The 19,467-nt window shown below is 36.3% G+C and overlaps 1 protein-coding gene across 2 annotated transcripts in view; it reads left to right on the top strand.

The window, feature by feature from the left end:
- The window catches only part of NBEA (neurobeachin), a 609,882-nt gene that overhangs the window by 484,411 nt on the left and 106,004 nt on the right, over positions 1–19,467 (top strand). For both annotated transcript variants that reach the window (XM_024755508.1, XM_024755505.1), the window contains 3 exons: positions 7,417–7,534; positions 7,858–7,960; positions 14,325–14,440. In XM_024755508.1, the coding sequence (XP_024611276.1) occupies positions 7,417–7,534; positions 7,858–7,960; positions 14,325–14,440 (337 nt within the window). The remainder of the gene's footprint in view (positions 1–7,416; positions 7,535–7,857; positions 7,961–14,324; positions 14,441–19,467) is intronic.

Below are 19,467 nucleotides of genomic sequence, written 5' to 3'. Positions count from 1 at the left end.
ACTCTTTTGCAGATTCTTTTCCCTTATAGGTTATTACAAGATATTGAGTATTGTTCCCTGTGCTATACAGTAGGTCCTTGTTGGTTATCTATTTTATATATAGTAGTGTGTAAATGTTAATCCCAAACTCCTAATTTATCCCTTTCCCCTTTGGTAACCATAAATTTGTTTTCCATGTCTGAGTCTATTTCTGTTTTGAAAATAAGTTCATTTGTATATATATTTTTAGGTTCCACATATAAGCCATATCATCTGATACTTGTTTTTCTCTGTCTGGCTTACTTCACTTAGTACGATAATCTCTGGGTCCATCTGTGTTGCTGTAAATGGCATTATTTCATTCTTCTTTATGGCTGAGTAATATTCATTGTGTATATATACCACATCCTCTTTCTCCATTCATCTGTTGATGGACATTTAGGTTGCTTTCATGTCTTGGCTATTGTAAATAGTGCTGCAATGAACATTGGGATGCATGTATCTTTTCAAGTTATAGTTCTCCGGATATATGCCCAGGAGTGGGATTGCTGGATCATATGGTAACTCTATTTTCAGTTTTTTAAGGAACCACCATACTGCTTTCCATAGTGGCTGCACCAATTTATATTCCCGCCAACAGTCTAGGACGGTTCATTTTTCTCTACACCCTCTCCAGCATTTATTATTTGTAAGCTTTTTGATGATGGCCATTATGACCAGTGTGTGGTGATACCTCTTTGTAGTTTCCAACTTTATTTTTTGTAGATATGTTGAAAAATCTTGTTCACAGTTTTAAATTGTAAATAAATAGAAGGATGTTGAAGTTTTATTACACCGTATTCATATAGCTTTTTGTACCACTTCTAAGTTGTATGCTAGAAATCACCTAGTGATCTATCGTGAAAAATTATTTTTAATTATCTCCCAACTGACAGCCTGATTAGATCCAACTTCAACTCTTTGAAAGTAAAGAATTAGGAATCCATTTAACTTGCAAAAAGATTTTTTTTTTAATCCAGTCATTAAGGACATACAATTTTCCAGCACTTCCATCAGAATTTTGAATTGTCCGTTATTTGAGGCTCCTAGCCCCTCAACAGATTTTATACCCCAGATAATACACCATAGAGAGCCCCCCACCCTTTTTTGTTAATTGGAGAAGGGCAGTGGGAAAAGAGAGATGGGAAAGAGAACCTGTATTCCCCTCACATGTTCATTTTCAGGCAGATAGATTTTAAGAAGTTAAGGATCTGGAAACTTACTCTTAAGTTATGCGTACCTAACTTACTTCCTGGAGAGTTACTCATTGCCCAGTTAGAAGAGGCTAGTCCATTGTGTTGCTATTTCCTTTTTTCCATACACTTCTAAATAATTATTTCTTGTATCTTATGCTCTCCGTGCCTTTGGTGAGGAAATAGTATCATGAAGGCAGGTGGAGAGAACTGGAAGCAAGGAGTTCCAAACGTCTTGCTGTTTTTGCTGCTTCCCACTTCCTCACCCCGTGTACCATGACTGTAACTGACAGCCAGAGGTGATCTTCCACATCGTCATTTTAGAGCCCAAACTTCTTCCAGTTTGTGGTTCTGCTTTCCTCCTGGGCATCAGACTCCTCTTCGTTCATCTGGCAAAAGGGCAAAGAGCAGGGGTGATCACGTATGAACGCAAACCTCAAATTACTCTTGAGCTATTCCATCCTGAATATATTTGTTCCATCCAGAATCATTGATAACTCGTACAGAAGTATTAAAGTAATGGGAGTTACAGCTTTCCGTTGCACTAACAGCCCTTTAATTAAACTGTTCAAGCTGCAAGTGTCTGTTGGATATGATGGCCTCATGAACAATGAACAGGGCATGTCTCTCCACCCGTTCACATCATTTTCATCAATTCTTAACAGAAAATATAACTTGAAGCAAAATTTAGTTTTTTCATATCCAAATACTTGTTCTAATATATGCATCAGATGATTTGAGATCAGCAAAGCTGTCACTAAACAAGTACTTTTTAGGTCACACAATATTAGCTTGCCTTTAAAAGAAAAAAAGATGAAACTGATTTGACAGCCATACCCATGTTTCTGACAAATGTGCATGTCTGATACACATGAATGCACAACAACCCTATTTTTCTTCAACACAATCATCAAATAATATGTGTTAAGCACACATTTGGGCGAAGTGGTTTACAAGGGGTCTCTATTACATTTGTTTTATATTATGTCCTGTGTGCTTCAGTTCATAAGTGAGTGGGACAGACCTCAGGGTATAAAGCCAGCATGATCTCTCTCTCCCTTCACTTCTTTTGGATATTAAGCCCTTAGCTCAAAAAAGCTCAGTGGTCACTTAAGAAAATCACAAAAGTTGCATAAAATTTGTGATCAAGATGCTTTAATTTTCTTATTTATGACCTATATGATGTAATAAAAGTTATCTTTATTCAATTTTCATGAAATGAAACTGAGTAGGCTAGTTAGCATTTGTTGATTGATTTCATAGTATATTAAATAATTTGGAGAGACCAGCAAGCACAAACCAGATGATATGGGAAGGTCGACTTAAGAAAGAAAACAAAACCACAAACCTCAAGTATAAATGAAAGTACTTATATGGTTTAGAAAAATATCTTGGACTATAATGAAAAAGTAACCTAAAGAGTTATTATAGAAGGTCCTGAAACTTACAGAACACTATGTAACTAGTAGAGGTATAAATAAAATACAGGCAATTTTATAGTATCAGGTCATATTTCAGATGTAGGCTTGATGCCCAGATTTTTATATAAACATGCCATAAACTCAGTATTTAATCAACTATAAATGATATTCCTTTGCACTTTTGAAGCATATACAAACTGATTAAACTCCTCATCACTTGCCCGAAGCAGCGTCCTAACCAATCACTCTGCCTCCAGTCTAACAGCTTTCTACTTTAAGCCTCCACGAGCCGCCACGTGTGTGTAGGTGAGCTTTCTCTTGGTTACCCTCTCATTGCATATGAGGAGAGGAGAGGAAAGGGGACTCGGGGTATAGTCCCAGGCGGTCATGGCAATCACAAAATTTGTTTGAATGCTAGTGGTTTGTCTCAACCATTCATCATTTTTTTTTTTACTTTTTATATTCCATCCTATCTATATTAATTTCACTACAAAAAAAGTCTAATTACTTATCAGGAATAAAATTGTTGCTCAAGAGAGGTGTCAGATGATATTCTGTGACACACCTCAGTATACATTTTTCTTAAGTGCGAGGCGTAAGTCTATGAACTAAAACACCTTAGTGCAACCCTCTAGAGTGAAGGAATCCTTTTTATGGGGACAGAGTCTTCCAAGGTGGGGTATAACCCAATCTAGAGTTCCTTGTGGGTGCAGATTAAACTACTAGAAAAGAGAAAACAGTTATTCTATTTAGATCACTTCGTTTAGATCTTCATTAAATCTAAAGACAGAAGAGACCTCTGATGGGCTCCACCAGTAGGATAATAAACACGAGAAGTCTGAGGCGAAACTGGAAAGCTTTTTCCAGTTCAGCAAAGGAGTCAGAGATGCACGTACTTTGTAAGATCTCTTTGTAACCTTCCCCATATGTATTATCTCCGTCCGTTTCTCTTGCTGATTTATTCAACAAACAAATGTATATGGAGCACATCTGTGCCAGGCACTGCTCTAAGCTCTGTGTATTGAGCAGTAAATAAGATAGATGAGGGCCTTGTTCTCGTGGAACTTTCACGTCACAGGGAGGGGACTGACAAAAACAAGCAAAAAAATAAATAAGTGCCAGGCACAGAATTCAAACACAGTGATGTCATAGAAGAGATATTGGAGGTTAGTACATGATAACTCTAAGCTGGATGCCAGCCAAAACTTTTTTAATAAAAAAATTTAGGAGAGTTTCATTCCATAATCAATCTTGAAGGAAACAAGAAGAGAAAGTAGGAGGTGGCTTGCTATAAAAAAAAAAACAAAAGGACTCTAGGCTCTGTTGGGTTTCCCGGCAGGGAATTATGAACATCTCAGAGCATTGTCTTTTATCAGCCTCTTTAAAGGATTTCAAAAGCTGAACTGTCACATGGGTGACTGTAAAGTAAAATTTTCTTTCCCTTGGCCCCTCTGGTAACGACTGTACCACTCGTTCAGATGATGCTGCCCTTGTTCAAAATAGCTTGGACCTTTGGGTCTATCTTTTGGAATTTGCCTCATGAGCTGTTTATTAGCTGCTAGCAAAATAATTTCCTTTTAATTTTATTCTGTCTCCTTTTACCCTTTGCCTCCAGGCTTTACTGAGTTCCTCTGATTATCTCAGTTTCCTCTTTTTCTTGCTCCTGAGGGTCCCTGAGGACCGTTGTGGTCCCAACCTGGAGCTGTGAAAGCGGTGGTAGGAGAACTGATTGAGTTCCTGTATCAGTTTGGGTCCAGTCAAGAGAAAGAGGCCACATAGCAATTTAAACAGGGGAAGTGTTATAATTTATAAAAACAGAAATAATTATAAATTATAACAGGATATTGGAGAAACAGGGAATGGTTAGTAAGAAATAAAAAGAACTCTAAAAAATATAGGAAACAGCACATATGAGGAGCAGCCACTGTCTTTTGAGCTGACATTGAACCCAAGACGAGGCCTCCTGGCCTTGTTAGGGAGGACATGGCTATAGTTCCCTTCGTGGTATAGAAGTCACTCTGGTGCCCTGCTGAGGGAGCTCGCTGGAGCTCTGCCTTTTGGAACTTCCCCGAAAACCACCCTCTAGGGAGTTGGTGAATCTGTTTATGGGAGGGTTCTCACCAGAGCACTCTGTTACAAAACTGTCTGGGGCAGGGGGCTACTGGAGAAAACTGCTGGTCACTGGGTGCTGTCAGCCATCACACGCTGCAGGAGCCGGGCACTGGAGAAGCCCACGCTCTGCAGGGACCTGCTAGGTGAGCACACGGAACCAGGAAGAAAAACCCCTTTCTTCTGCATCATCTCTTCAGAGTCCTTTCCTGATAGACCTCGACATGGTGTCGGCTAGCAAAGGAAAATAAAGGGCACAGATTCACTTTCACAAGATAAACAATTAAGGGTGAATTTGGAGCTGGGAAGCAATAATTTGATAACTGGCGCAGTTGGTAAGACAGTTTTGCATGGGGCACTTAAGGAGTCAAACCAGCTTCTATGTGTTTGAGAGCCACCTGCCTGCTAGAAGTAAAATAAACTGATAACATGCTTAATGGAAAGGAATACTTGGTCAAATGTTCACTGCATCATGGTTCCCAAAGAGAAAGATAATATTAGTGTGTGTATATATGTGTTTATATATATACCCACACACTAATATATCTCTGTATATATTGTATACAGCCTAATATGCATATTATATATAAATATTATACATATTTTATATATAATATATAAAATATAATATACATTATATATATATAATCTCCATCCATCCTCCTGGCATACCAGATTTAGTATAAGGGTGCCAACACAGCTTTCATGGGAAGATCTCTCCTTTTTTCTGAGATTATACTCATTTTACTCTTTGGGTTTTCAAATGGCCTTTATATATATATATATATAAAATATACGTATATTAGTGAAATAATGGTCATAGTGAAAGATAGTTTTTGTTGTTGTGGCTGTTCTGTCTTAAAATTATTCCTACCTGACAAAATAAGAGTTATCAACCCTGTATTAGTACTCTTTCCATTTAAAGAAAATTATGCTAGTGTATGAAATTCAAATCTGGAAACTGTTGCACCCAGGTAAGAATGTATTAATGTAAATTGTGGCAAGTCACTGTAATCCTTTTGTGAAATGTATAAAAAGAAGTTTTACATGTAGAAACTGAAAAACAGTTGTCACTTTATGCTCAACAGAAAGGACATATAAACAGAACTTAAACAATAGCTAGGCCATGCACTTTACATTCCTTGTCTCCACTTAAATTAACCAGTAATGAGTATTATTATCACTGTTTTTCAGGTGACAAAAATCAGATAGAGTTAAATAACTTTTCCAAGTTCCTATAGCTAGTAAATAGCAGAGCCAAGTTTTAAATAGGTCTGTGACTGCCTTCAAAATGTTTCATGATTTAAACAGATGTCTGACTGCCTCCCAAAACCTTCCAGTGTGTAGAGGAAGACGAAAACTGAATTAAGGAGCTAGAAAATGGAATTTTCAAACAATAAAAAGATGAATAGATTATATATAATTATAATATAATTATATAATATATAATATACACACAGAGATATATAATTCCTAGAGAAAGGAAATGTGAAAGAGGACTTCATAACTTGTTCTCAAACCTTAAGGAATATCATGTATGTAAAACTCAGTAACTAGTTTCTGCTTTCACCGAAGCAAATATAAGTGTAGTAGAATATACAGGGTACACCATGCAAGTAGAGAATGTGTTTATGTATTGTTAAAATACATCGGTGTTATCAGGAAGGAAAGTGTTGCAGATTTGATTGCAGTGGGTTAATCAAATATGGATTTATCTATATCATGGAAGAATAAGTCCAGATATGGATAGTTGCTGAGACTGTTTCAGTAACAATATTAGCGCCAACCTTGCTGGGATTCCCTTGGCCTTCCTCTAATGGCTACACAATTGCTGCTATAGTTTCTGCCATTATATCTCCATTCAAGCAAGGAAGAGAAAGGAGTGTGCCAGCTACATTTGACTCATTTTATCAGCTTTTCTGAAACATCCCCAAATGACTGGTTTTGTTCTCATTAGCCAGTTCTGGGTCAAATATCCTTGCCTCTAGATGCAAGGGAATTTGGAAAAAGCAAAGAATAACTTTATCATGATTAGCTTAGACCATGGATCAGACACACTCTGACCTCAGAAACAAATTCAGGCCATTGTTATAAATAAGGTCATGCCCATTTATTTGCACATTGGCTGTGATTGCTTTCACACCACAGTGGCAAAGCTGAATAGTTGTGAGAAGGACAGATGGCCTGCAAGGCCTAAAATTTTTACTATTTGGCCTTTTACCAAAAATGTTCTTTGACCCCTGGCTTACATCAGTCATGGCCCCTTGCCTGGGGTTGACCACATGGACACTTTGGGGCTAAGTGGGCTTTCGTTAAGCAAGGAAGAGGGAGGAAAAGTGACATTAGAAAAGAACCAAAAGTGTATGTCAGGCCACATGGTCCAGAAGACCACAAAAGCATAACACGTTTTCTATTTTAAGTCACAGGGTCACCTTGAACATGTAACTTTTATGTTCCTTCATTTCTTCATGAGCCAACTAAAAGTTTAGAAAGGTAGAAAATTTGCAAATATACAGAATCAAATGATTGGCAATATTGTGATATATCATGAATTCAGGAAGATAATCCCTAACTTACTGAGTTTTATACAGCACTGTCTAAGATATTGATTGTCACACTGAGTCCTAGACACGTATTTAACTGACTGACACTTCCCTTTAAACTATTCATTTCAGGTTCTTGCATACACTGAGGGACTTCATGGAAAATGGATGTTCAGCGAGATACGAGCTGTATTTTCAAGGCGTTATCTTCTACAAAACACTGCTTTGGAAGTATTTATGGCGAACCGAAGTAAGTCCCCTTAAGTATTTTGAAAGAAAATGTGCTCGTATTTGGATGTTATTCATTTACATGGTGTGATACTGACTTGATACTTTTTTGTTTTATTTCCTTCTTTGATATGCCCTCGCTAAAGTAAAAATACAAAAAGAATTAATTTGCTTGAAAACATTAATCCTAGATTTCTCATGGATAAAGTTACACAGAAATCTGATTTTCCATGAAGATTCATTACCTTTACCAATAAATCATGAAGGGCACTTGAAAATGATTTCTGAAATTGATGGTTAGCTCTCCTGTGGTTTTCTAAATCATGTTTTTTCTTCTTACCACAGCCTCAGTTATGTTTAATTTCCCTGATCAAGCAACAGTAAAAAAAGTCGTCTATAGCTTGCCTCGGGTTGGAGTAGGGACCAGCTATGGTTTGCCGCAAGCCAGGTAATTATATCACATTACACATTATCTATGGTTTGTTAACATATTTCAATCTCAATATGACGGAAATCTAAATAAGTTTATACCACTATAATTATTTTGAAAATCAAGGAATTGTCTTCCTCTGCAGGTCATTTGTAGGGAAAGAGGTTATGAAAACAGCTATTTTAAGAATGACAGAATAGGGCATAATTTTATTTAACACATATATAAATGAGGAAGTAAAAAAGTTGATTGCATATTATAGCTGGCACATAATTAAGACATTTTTGCTGAAGATCTTACAAAAGATATAAATTGTTTTTATAAATGCTATGTATAAATGCTTCTTCATTAAAGTAATAAAACTCTCAGAGTTTGTTGAGATTAATAGTCATTAATTATGATGTGATTTTAATCATTCTTAAATCTCTCATCTTGGTATTTTAAAAGCATTATTTTGAAATCTTATTTTATTGAAAAATACTATTCTAAGTAGAAAACATAGTAATTATGTTTATCACTAATATCAGTTAGCTGGTTTTCAGCTCCAAGTAACTGAATACCTAACTAAAAGTGGCTTAAACAATAAGGGTTTTGCTTCAGGGGGGTTGTTTTATGAAAGATGTGGAGTTAAGAAGGAGTTGCTAGTATTGGCTCAGAGGTTCAGTGATGTCAGGACTCTCAGTTGGCCTCATATTCACAAAATAACCACCACTGCTCCAGACACCACATCTTCACACAACTGCTTTCAAGTAGGAAAAAGACACAAAGGATTTCTTCTTGAACTTCTGTGTTTTAGGACGGAGTATATTTAGAAGCCTTTAGCAATTTTTATCTCAGGTCCCTTTGGCCAGAATGGGGTCACCTTCCTGCCCCTAAAACAATCACTGAATGCTGAACACGAAGCCAAACCATCCCCTAGAATTCAAGGAGAAATATATCTCAACTCCCTGCCACTTCCTATCTGAAAAAAATACATTTTCTGTGTCGGCTTTGGACAGACAAGCAACAGTGTCTTCCACATAGATCATTAAGTCCCTGGGAATTGTTGCAGAGCACTGCATGCATGGAAAAGAAAACTAATCTTTGTCTATCTTCTCTTAAACAGGCTACAGACATGTAAAAGACAGGGACTGTGTCTCATTTACCTTTTAATCTACAATACTTAGCACACTGCCTAATTGCAAAGGTGCTTTTTAAGTGCTACTCAACTGGAGTTACCCTGCATTACAAAGTATCTATTCTCGTATTAAGTTCACAGTGTAAGACCAATTCACTGACATGTATGCACATGCCTAGGATATTTGCTAGTTGAATGACAATATTAAATTAAGACATTAGTAGATAATGAAGTACTTATATAAAATACAGGTCAAAAGAAAAATGCATTCAATCTATCAAAAAAAGAAAATGAAGTTAGTTTTGCAAGACTTGTTATTGAATCTAAGCTGACTCATAGTAATCACTACTTCCTTTCCCAAGTACTTACAAATTGTTTAATCAAGTCAAGAATTTTTCCAGGAATTGACATTAGGAACTCACAAATAGGCCTAACTTTTTCCTTTTAAAAAATAATCATCTGGGCTTCCCTGGTGGCGCAGTGGTTGAGAGTCCGCCTGCCGATGCAGGGGACACGGGTTCGTGCCCCTGTCCGGGAAGATCCCACATGCCGCGGAGCGACTAGGTCCGTGAGCCATGGCCGCTGAGCCTGTGTATCCAGAGCCTGTGCTCCGCAACGGGAGAGGCCACAGCAGTGAGAGGCCCTCGTACCGCCAAAAAAAAAAAAAAAAAATCCGCCTCCTGGCAGATTTCTCAATGATCGTGATTCTTCAAAGATTACCAATAGAGTTTTCTAATTTCCTTTAGTACTCTTAGACTTGTCCAGACCTGAATTCATTAAAAATAACCAGAAGTTCTTGTACTATATTCCTTACCTTCTGTGAACATTATTTTCCTTTTAACCACATTTGGTCTCTCTTTAATTTTTGGAAGATCATTCTTCTTGATAGAAAAACTGGAAACAAAATAAATGTTTAGTAAGTTTGGAAATTCTATCTTAAAACACTCTTTTGTTGTCCCCTTGGCTTTCCCCCCAAAGGCTCAACTCATTATTAGTTTCCTAATAAAATACTTAAAAATTCAGTTTTGTATACTTCATGTGATATAGACTTAGAAGTAGCAGATGGGGGTAAGAGGAACACTGAATCTAGGCTTAGACCTGATACAACTGGCAGTGATAGAGCCTGATACTTAGTAGGAACTCAATACATATATGTTAAAAGAATGAATAACATAAGGCAAGGGGAATGACACTTTCATCTGCTATAAAATGGGAACAGTATCTTTGCAAAGAGATGTTTTACGAATGTCTTGAGATCATAAAATGAAGGCACTTTGTGAACAGTGAACACACATATACACCATACACATGCATGCATACACAGATATAGATAGGTAGGTAGGTGGGTAGGTAAATAGATGTAGACACATGCTTGTATAAATATATGTGTGTGTGATATGTAAGATCCTGTTACACTTAGAGAATTGTCAAAGGAAAGCAATGATGTCTGGCTCCTAGAAGTAGAAACCTTCCAGCTGAGAGTATCTTGGTAAAATCACCAAGGGATCCATTCTTTGCTTTGTTTTTTTTTGACATTGGGTTTTGTCAGTTTAAAGCAGAATTTATCAAACTCTAGGGTACTTCCTCTAAGCTAAGCCCATAGGAGACTGCTTTAGAAACAAACAAAAATGATCAAACTCCAAAGCAGGTATACTGCCAGAAAATTGACTTCACATATCATTTAAGCCGCTTTTTGGGCAAGCCCACCGAAGAGATCGCATTCCAAAAATTTAGAACAGAAGGAATATTTCCACTAAGCTAGCGTAGCCTAATGAATGCCCCTTTAATTTATATCCATGGGTCTCATTTGCCGAGCACTCTCCATGTGCCAAGGACTATACTTTGTGTTTTAGTTTATAAGCATTATTTCCGTTAATTCTTTTTTGTTTGTTTGTTTTGGGCTTATAAACAACAGATGTTTATTTCTGGCAGTTCTGGAGGCTAGAAAGTCCAAGATCAAGGCACCAGTAGATTTGGTGTCTGGTGAGATCCCAACTCCAGGTTCATAGATTGTTACCTTCTCGATGTGTCCTCACATGGCAGAAGGGCGCTAAGCCCTTAATTCTTAAAACACCCATGTTCTTAATGTGGATTTTTTTTTTTTTTTTGCGGTACGCGGGCCTCTCACTGTTGCGGCCTCTCCCGTTGCGGAGCTCAGCCTCTGGACTCACAGGCTCATCAGCCATGGCTCACGGCCCCAGCCGCTCTGCCGCATGTGGGTTCTTCCCTGACCAGGGCACGAACCCGTGTCCCCTGCATCGACAGGCGGACTCTCAACCGCTGCGCCACCAGGGAAGCCCCTTAATGTGGATTCTTAATGGTATTCTTATCCCATTTTACAGATAGGAAATTTTTGGTTAGGGAAGTTACTTATCTTGCCCAAGATCATAGCCCACTCTCTTAATTTCTATTTTGTGTCTTCTATCAAAGTGATCCGCATTGGTCAAAAGAACAATACCTTTACCCCTGCGTAACAAAAGAAAAATACTGACAAAAAACTTGACCATTTTCTAGACTCCATAGTGATTGCCATTATTTGGTTAATGTATTTTCTATTCAGACAGTCATTACAATCAATAAATTTTGGATTTAGTTAGATTCTTTACTTACTAAGAATATACCTGGTTGCATACATAGAGTTAATGATTTTAAATGGTCACCATTTGTTATGGTACTTAATATTTTTTTCCACAGGGCAATTTTATCTTCTTCTTATCCCCGGACTCTAAAAGCATTTTACCGTAGCCCAAATATGTACCAACTATCCTCATTCTAATATATAAATTTTTATAGGGTATTTTGAATAGCCCTATTGATTTACTGTTTACCATTTTGCTTCTCCTTATGATTGAATTATTTAATTTTTTTTGAATTTCATCTCTCTTTAGCCATTTTTTAATTTTAGGATAGATGTCCAATAATTCAAGTCATTTGGTATACACTTATTGAGACCCTAGGTCAAGCATTGCTAAATGCTAAGGACATAACAGTATGTAAAACAGTTCCTGCTCTCAGTGAGTTTATAGTAGAAAAGAGAAAGCAGTAAACAGGAAAAGCTGATCCTTTCCCTGAACTTGCTAATAATAATCTGATTTTCTAAATTCATTTCGTTTGCCCATATTTTTCTTCACCACTGCATACTCTAAGAATGACATGATAACTTTCTCCCATGATTCCTTGTATTTCCCCTTATCGGGATTTGTTTGGTCTTGGTTTTTGAGTGTTTTTGGTGCTCAGAATTATTTCCAGATCAGCAATTTTCTTCTTAAACATGAACATTGCTTTTAGCAGGCTAAGCATGCTGCAGGTAAGAATTTTAGTCAGATTAGTAAGAATATGATTATGATAGTAATCCAACAAAAGTTGGACTAAGCACATAATTATAATAGTAGCAAATAAAAATTGGATAAACATAGTTTATTCTTTGATAATCCAGAAAATATTTTAGCATGTTGCATGACAAAGTCAGAATCAAGGCAAAAGTTTATAACGTAAATAGTTGTATGAATGAGAATGTATCTGGAAAATTTTGAAAAGTGGTGCCAGTATGTATCAAAATCTGGAAGCCCTTTAAGTAGCCCTGTGAAAATCATATCACCAATTAATTGAAAAGTACGCTGAATTATAGAATTGCAGTATGAAATATATATACCCTTTACTATTGCAATGAAGTGAATCATTAGACTTACATAGTTCTTATGGAGTCAGTAGGATCTATTATCTCAAATATATGTAACTAGGAAAGTTCTTCAAAAATGTTCATATGTGACCAGGCTGCTACAACATATTACATTAATATTTTAAACATTGAGTTACACATAATTATTTTTAAAATTAATTCAGATTTGAATTTGAGATAACAAGTTTCTTCCCATTCTTCTTTCCTCCCTCCTTTACCTCAACTAACATATATCTTAGCTGCTGCCATGCCTATTAAGATCCCATGTGAACAGAAACATATGGTAATAATACATGGGTGACAAAAATAGTCTTAGGTCCGCAGTTCCCAAAATAAGCACCACGGAGCCCTGAGATGTCACAGTGCACTCTCAGCGCTACTGCAGGGCATTTAATATTTTTTAAGGAAACACAACAACATCTATTAGACGCTGCACAAACTCTTAGCCTGAGTTAGTTCTAAGTTTCAACATTTGATAGGACTGCATTCTTGCATTCTTTTTGATGCCATCTTAGCTATGTGAAACCAGTTTATAGGGGTTGCTCTGGTAATTAAAAAAAAAAAAGTGCTGCCTGAACATTCATGTGGAACAGGCATTGAGGTGGTGGTGTCAGACATGATTCCAAGGTTAAGTTGCACGGTGACCAACAGGTGTGCAACACATTCGTTTAGTTCAGTAACGGTCGTTAGTTAAGAATGAAATAAAATATTATTTTTCTTTCAATTTGTGAGCATTATATTCTCAAACAGCTACTAAGTTGTTAAGGCTCAAGTATTCAGTTATTTAGACCTAACTACGTAATAAACAGAACTGTTAGGTGTCTCTCTTGGGCTAGGGGCGCCGTGAAAAAATTCCTGAGACCCTAAAGGTGACATAAATACAAAAAGTTTGGGAACTTCTATTTTAAGTGATGAATGTTTTAGAAACTCAGTTAGCCTTATCAATACTTCTACAAATACAGCCAGCTTTCAATATTTTTTATAGGAACACATTGTACCTTCAAAAGTTCATAATTTACACAAATTATCCTGATATACTCACTTACGATATTCCTATGTCCCTTATGAATTCGTACATTTTCAAAGTTCCCAGTTGTTTGTTTCTGACCTCATAGGGGGATGGGTGTCGTGTGGTTAGAGGCTGTGCATGTGTGGCAGAGGCAGGCGTGGAAAGTTCAGTGGCAGCATTAAGTATATAAGGGTTAAGTCAAATGCCTTTAAGCTACCTAGCTGTCTACCTAGCTTTGTAGTATGGAGTATGTTTTCTGTAGTGTTCAAAAGCTACTTTGACTTACTTTGAGCATAGTTTCACCTTTTTTTGTTATTGACTTATAAAATACCCACTTGGAGCCATATTATACCAATAGGTGCTTTCATATTGGTTTATCCTCAGTAAATAAATATATCTTCTCTATAACAGATTTTTCAAATATTGCTAATATCTACAGCTAAAATATATTTTGTAATTTATCTCAGAAAGATAAACCATAAATTCAATAATATCAAATCAATACATTAGTTATTATTGGACTTTTAAAAGTCATGAGTTAAAAGAGACTTTTTGTTATGGTTTGCTTAATTGCTAGGAGGATATCACTAGCCACTCCTCGACAGCTTTATAAATCTTCCAACATGACTCAGCGTTGGCAAAGAAGGGAAATTTCAAACTTCGAATATTTGATGTTTCTTAATACTATAGCAGGTAAGACATCTTATTCTTTAATCTCATAATATGTTTATGTTCATCAAAAATCTTTGGTAATGTGACTTGATGGAATGCATTGTTCGCCTTAGAATTCAAATACGGCCTTAGAATAAATATTGAAGCACTCACATTAAATTGCTATCAGAAACTATACAAGCTAGTACCAAGGTTTAGGTGCATTTATTGTTGAAGAGGCTTTTTCTTGCTCTCCTTCTGCCATTTCCTTTGCTGACAGCTTTGTCTGATGGTTTATTAGAGTCAACAAACCATTGCCAGAGAGTGTCTGGAAATAATAATGGGAAAATGTAATTTCACTACTTTGTCATTCTCAGCAGTAGCAGCTAGACAGGAGAATAACAACAGGATTCTGCCTAGTACAGATGTCACCTGGATTATGGCATGATTGGGTTACAGCATTTTTTTTCTTAAAATCTTCAAATGGAAATGTAAAATCAGATTACATTTCTAAATGATGAGTAACTGCCATCAACCTCAGCTGTATCATGCTTGTAAATTAAGAGAAGGTAGTGGCTTTGTTTTTCTGCTAAATCAGTGGTTGTCAGTGGCTGAACCTCTCTATGAGATTTAGGTACCTCTTTCTTTTTTACTAAATTAAGCTCCAAAGCCCTTATTCATGTTGAATTACAAAGAGTTTACTTCTGTAAATCAGGCTCTACAAAAACATTTTACAATCGGATGAATTTAAAACTACATAAATGCATATGCTTACCTGTGATCATTGTTCTTTTTTGAATGAATGCTCAAAACTATGAATTGAGAGCCCTGTTCTCTGAATCATTGCTTAAAAGGATAACTGTAATATTCGTCTTTTTAATCTAGCATCTATGTGTGAGTATGGATGCTACGGCATATATTAAATATGGATGATATAGATGTGTATTACATAGACAAGAGAATTTGATTTGTCAACAAAAAGGGATAAAAAAGTTCCTTGAAATGGTTTTGCATTTTAATCATTTAATACATATTGTAATGTTAATTCCTTTGCTAATAGCATGCTAGAGCTACAACCAAAGAACTGTTTTATTACATATATTAATTTTATTCTATATTTTATACACACATCTCCATTATATACATATATCTTCATGACATATTTCATATATATTCACGTATCAGTGTATACAATGTATATATCTTAAAGAAACCTATTTACTTACTCAAAGATAAAGGAAATGTGTTATACTATTTAATTAACACATTTACATATAGAGATAGAATGAACTTAAACATCTGAAATATAAAGAACCTTTTCATTAGCATATTTAGGTGAACAGCATGATGTAGCATAAGCTTCATTACCAAAGTGAAGGGGATAGAATCTCAGATCTGCCAACTCTGTGTCCTAGAGCATAGGTGGAATTTCAAGTTTTAGCTCTATCTTGTACTTTAAATCTTTCAGTAGCCATGTTTGATATGTTTCCATCTGTCTTTTTAAAAATTATTTATTTATTTATTTATTTAATTTTGTCTGTGTTGGGTCTTTGTTGCTGAGCTGGCTTTCTCTAGTTGCGGCGAGCGGGGGCTACTATTCATTGTGGTGTGCGGGCTTCTCATTGCGGTGCCTTCTCTTTGTTGTGGAGCACGGGCTCTACGCACACAGGCGTCAGTTACTGTGGCAGGCGTGCTCAGTAGCTGTGGCACACAGGCTTAGTTGCTCTGCAGCATGTGGGATCTTCCTGGACTAGGGCTCAAACCCGTGTCCCCTGCATTGGCAGGCGGATTCTTCACCACTGTGCCACCAGGGAAGTCTCTCCATCTGTTTTAGTAACTGATATGTTTGGTCTTATATCATCTTGTATTATACTATTGCTTTCAATATTTTCTTGCCTTTCACATTGTTTTGTTTGTCTTTGGCCACATAAATAAATTTTGCCTACTTTTTTAGTGATTTAGAACATAGGCTTTTTGCTATTAATTCTCCTAGAGAATTAATATTGATATGTTTAAATTTTTAAAAAATCCTCTAAAATATATTTCTCTTCCTTTTGAACTCAAAAATGAATCAACATTTTAAACCATTCCTACGCAAAGTAAGAACTTTAACTCAATTTACTTCTCATTCATTGCTTATCTTTGTCAATACAATTTACTACCAGAATCCATATTACTATGAAACACTTATTTTTTGGAGTCCATATACTTTTGCATATTAGGAAGGATTTCAACTCTATTAAATTTTTCTTCTCTTTAATACAGTATATTGTTTTTAGCTACATGGATCTTTACCTGATTTTTCAGGATAATGTTCTTTTTTCATTCTTCTGCAGTATTCTTCCATATTCCCTCTGTTAGGTTTTTCTATTATCTATCTTGAAAGATCTATCAAGACTCATTGTCTACCATATGTCATAGATAAGCACATGATTTTTTTTTCCTTGACTGTGCTACCCCTTTGGAGCTTTTGGAATTAACACTGGAAGACAGGGTGATGTACCTCATTTGTAGTTCAGTTTCCAGTGGAGCTGGTATTCTTACTAAAAGGTTCTGCTACTCTAAGATGAGATTCTCTCTGTCTATCCTCTGGATGGACTGTTATCTAGTTCACTGTGTAAAGGATTCTTCTAGTCTCCATCCCTTCTCACTGCCTTTTACTCACGTCAGCCACATTTCCCACAATGTGGTATGCTTCCACCTATAACCACCACCCACTTCAAGCCTGCTGCTTTCTGGGAGTTTGTTTCTCTGTCTATCTCTAGAAAAATTGTGGTCTGATAGAGATAACATCATGATCCCTTCTAAAAGCTGCCCCTGAGCAGTATAGACATGGCTTTTTTTCTGTTTGAGACAGGTGGGTTTCTGAGCCAGAACATGCAGGTTGTAAGGGGAATTTGACTGTCTTCCTGTCTTCTTTTGAGTACTTGGGGTCTGTTTTATTTTGTGACATAAAAAATATGTAGACCACTGGGTTTTTTCTTTTAAGAATTTATTGGGTATTTTCTTTACAATGATTATAACTAAACATTAAAGTCTGTCTGTTGTCGACAATGCGATAAAAAGAAGTATAAGGTAGGAACTAGGAACTCAGAGCGCTTATAACTAGATGGGTGAATGAAATGCATAAGAGAGCATTTTAAGACAGCTGATGGTAAGTGCTCAATAAGTGCTATAAATGGTGAATGCTGCAAGAGCTAAGCAGAGTACAGAAATTTTATGAATGTGTTTGAGGAGAAGAAAAAGAGCGGAGCTTTACAAATTTCTCCCAGTTGAATATGTGTTATGTGTTCAGTGGACATGAGTATCATCTCTTGGCTGCAGCAGAGAATAATAGGAGATACTATTGGAGCTATAGATAAGAGCCAGACTGTAAAGACCCTGAATCCAGGAGTCTGTATAGTTCTGTAGTAGAAGGCAATGCAGTATGGCATTTCAGGACAATTAAACTGCTAGTTATAAATGGCATGAATCAGAAATAAAATACCTTAAAGTTAGGGAGAGCTGTTAGGAGAGCCTTACAGGACTCTAGATATGAAATCAACTTGCTCATCATTTTAATAAATAGTTACTGAACACTTTACTATGTGCCACACACTCTATTTCACACGGACACTTCAGAGGAAAGCAAAGTATGTTTTTTTGCCTTTGAAAGGGTCATAGTATAGTCAGGAAAATAGACATGTACACCAGCAATTCCAGCAAAAAGTTGTAATTATTATAATGAGAAAATATACAAATCTACTTGAAGTCTTAGGTCCAGAAGGCATTACATTTACAGGAAAAGCTTCTCATAGTCTTTTCATAGGCTTCTCACAGGCAACATTTAAGTTGAAAATTGAAATATGAGTACAAATTCACTGGAAAGTAAGCAGAAGCCACTCCAAGGGGGGAAAAAAATGTGGAGTCAAAAATTGGATTAGAGTACTGACAACAGGTATGGCAAAGAAAAAAAGTAAGTAAAGGATCTAATGCACGATGTCATTATATAAAAAGTAGAAGTCACTGTAATATGCTCTAGTTTAGTGGTTGACAAAGTGTGGTCCCCCGACTGGCAGTATTAGTATTGCCTGGGGACTTGGAGATGCAAATTCTCAGACCCCTCAAACCTGCTGAATCAGAAACTCTGAGCGGGGCCCAGCTCTGCGTTTCAGCGAGCCGTCTAGGCGGTTCTCATGCACAGTTTGAGTATCATTGCTCTAGCCATTTAGGATCTAATTATCAGAACAAGATTTGCATATGAAAACATCTAGAACATACAAGAAAGCATGTGATTAAGTGTCATTAACTGTAGTGAAAGTTTAGAGAAGTGGAAGGTTAGTATGAAATAGTCTAATCAAGGGAGGCCTCATAGAAAAGATGGGCTTTAAATGAACTCCAAGAATTTTGTCATACGTAGATGATTATCCAGACAAAATGAACCTTCATACAGAAGTAGAATGACAAATTGGAAAAAGTTATGAATATAAATACCCTGAGGTACTCTCCCTGAATATATGTATCCCTGCTAATTCTTCCTTTGCCATCATCCTGAAGTTCTAAGTAGGGGTGCCAGTTTGTACTGAGCACCAGCATTAAAGATATGGGTGATGGTACTATAGAGAAGCTTCACCAAAGCCGCGATTGAGTACTTATTTAGGAAGCAGTTAGAATTGTCTGTTTTCCTGATTTGTGGAGAATATTATATATCCATTCATCTCCTCTTAATGGAACACTTTTCAGAGTTCTCGAAAGAAAGGACTCTGAAGGTTCCTAGAATAAAGGGAACTATAAAGATGTTAAATTGTACCAATACCACTTTTACTAACCTGGGTTCCACTAAATGATCATGTTGTTTCATAGCACAGTTTTAAGGATACAGTTATTGTTCAATAAATACTTATAAGTCAATTGATTGAAACTTTAGATTTATCATTTCTTGAGAGAATGTTAGTGTTCTTATTGACAAATTATATTTAATTTCCTGGGTAATCCAAAGGCAAGAAATGGTTGGCTTATATCTTATCATAGTCTTCTTTAAACATTTCTTTAATTATTATTATTATTTTTTTTTTTTTTTTTTTTGAGGT

Source organism: Neophocaena asiaeorientalis, unplaced genomic scaffold (genome assembly GCF_003031525.2).
Source record: "Neophocaena asiaeorientalis asiaeorientalis breed wild unplaced genomic scaffold, Neophocaena_asiaeorientalis_V1.1 scaffold59, whole genome shotgun sequence".
Classification (NCBI taxonomy): domain Eukaryota; kingdom Metazoa; phylum Chordata; class Mammalia; order Artiodactyla; family Phocoenidae; genus Neophocaena; species Neophocaena asiaeorientalis.
The sequence above is the reverse complement of the archived record's forward strand: the minus strand, read 5'-3'. Positions and strand labels throughout refer to the sequence as shown.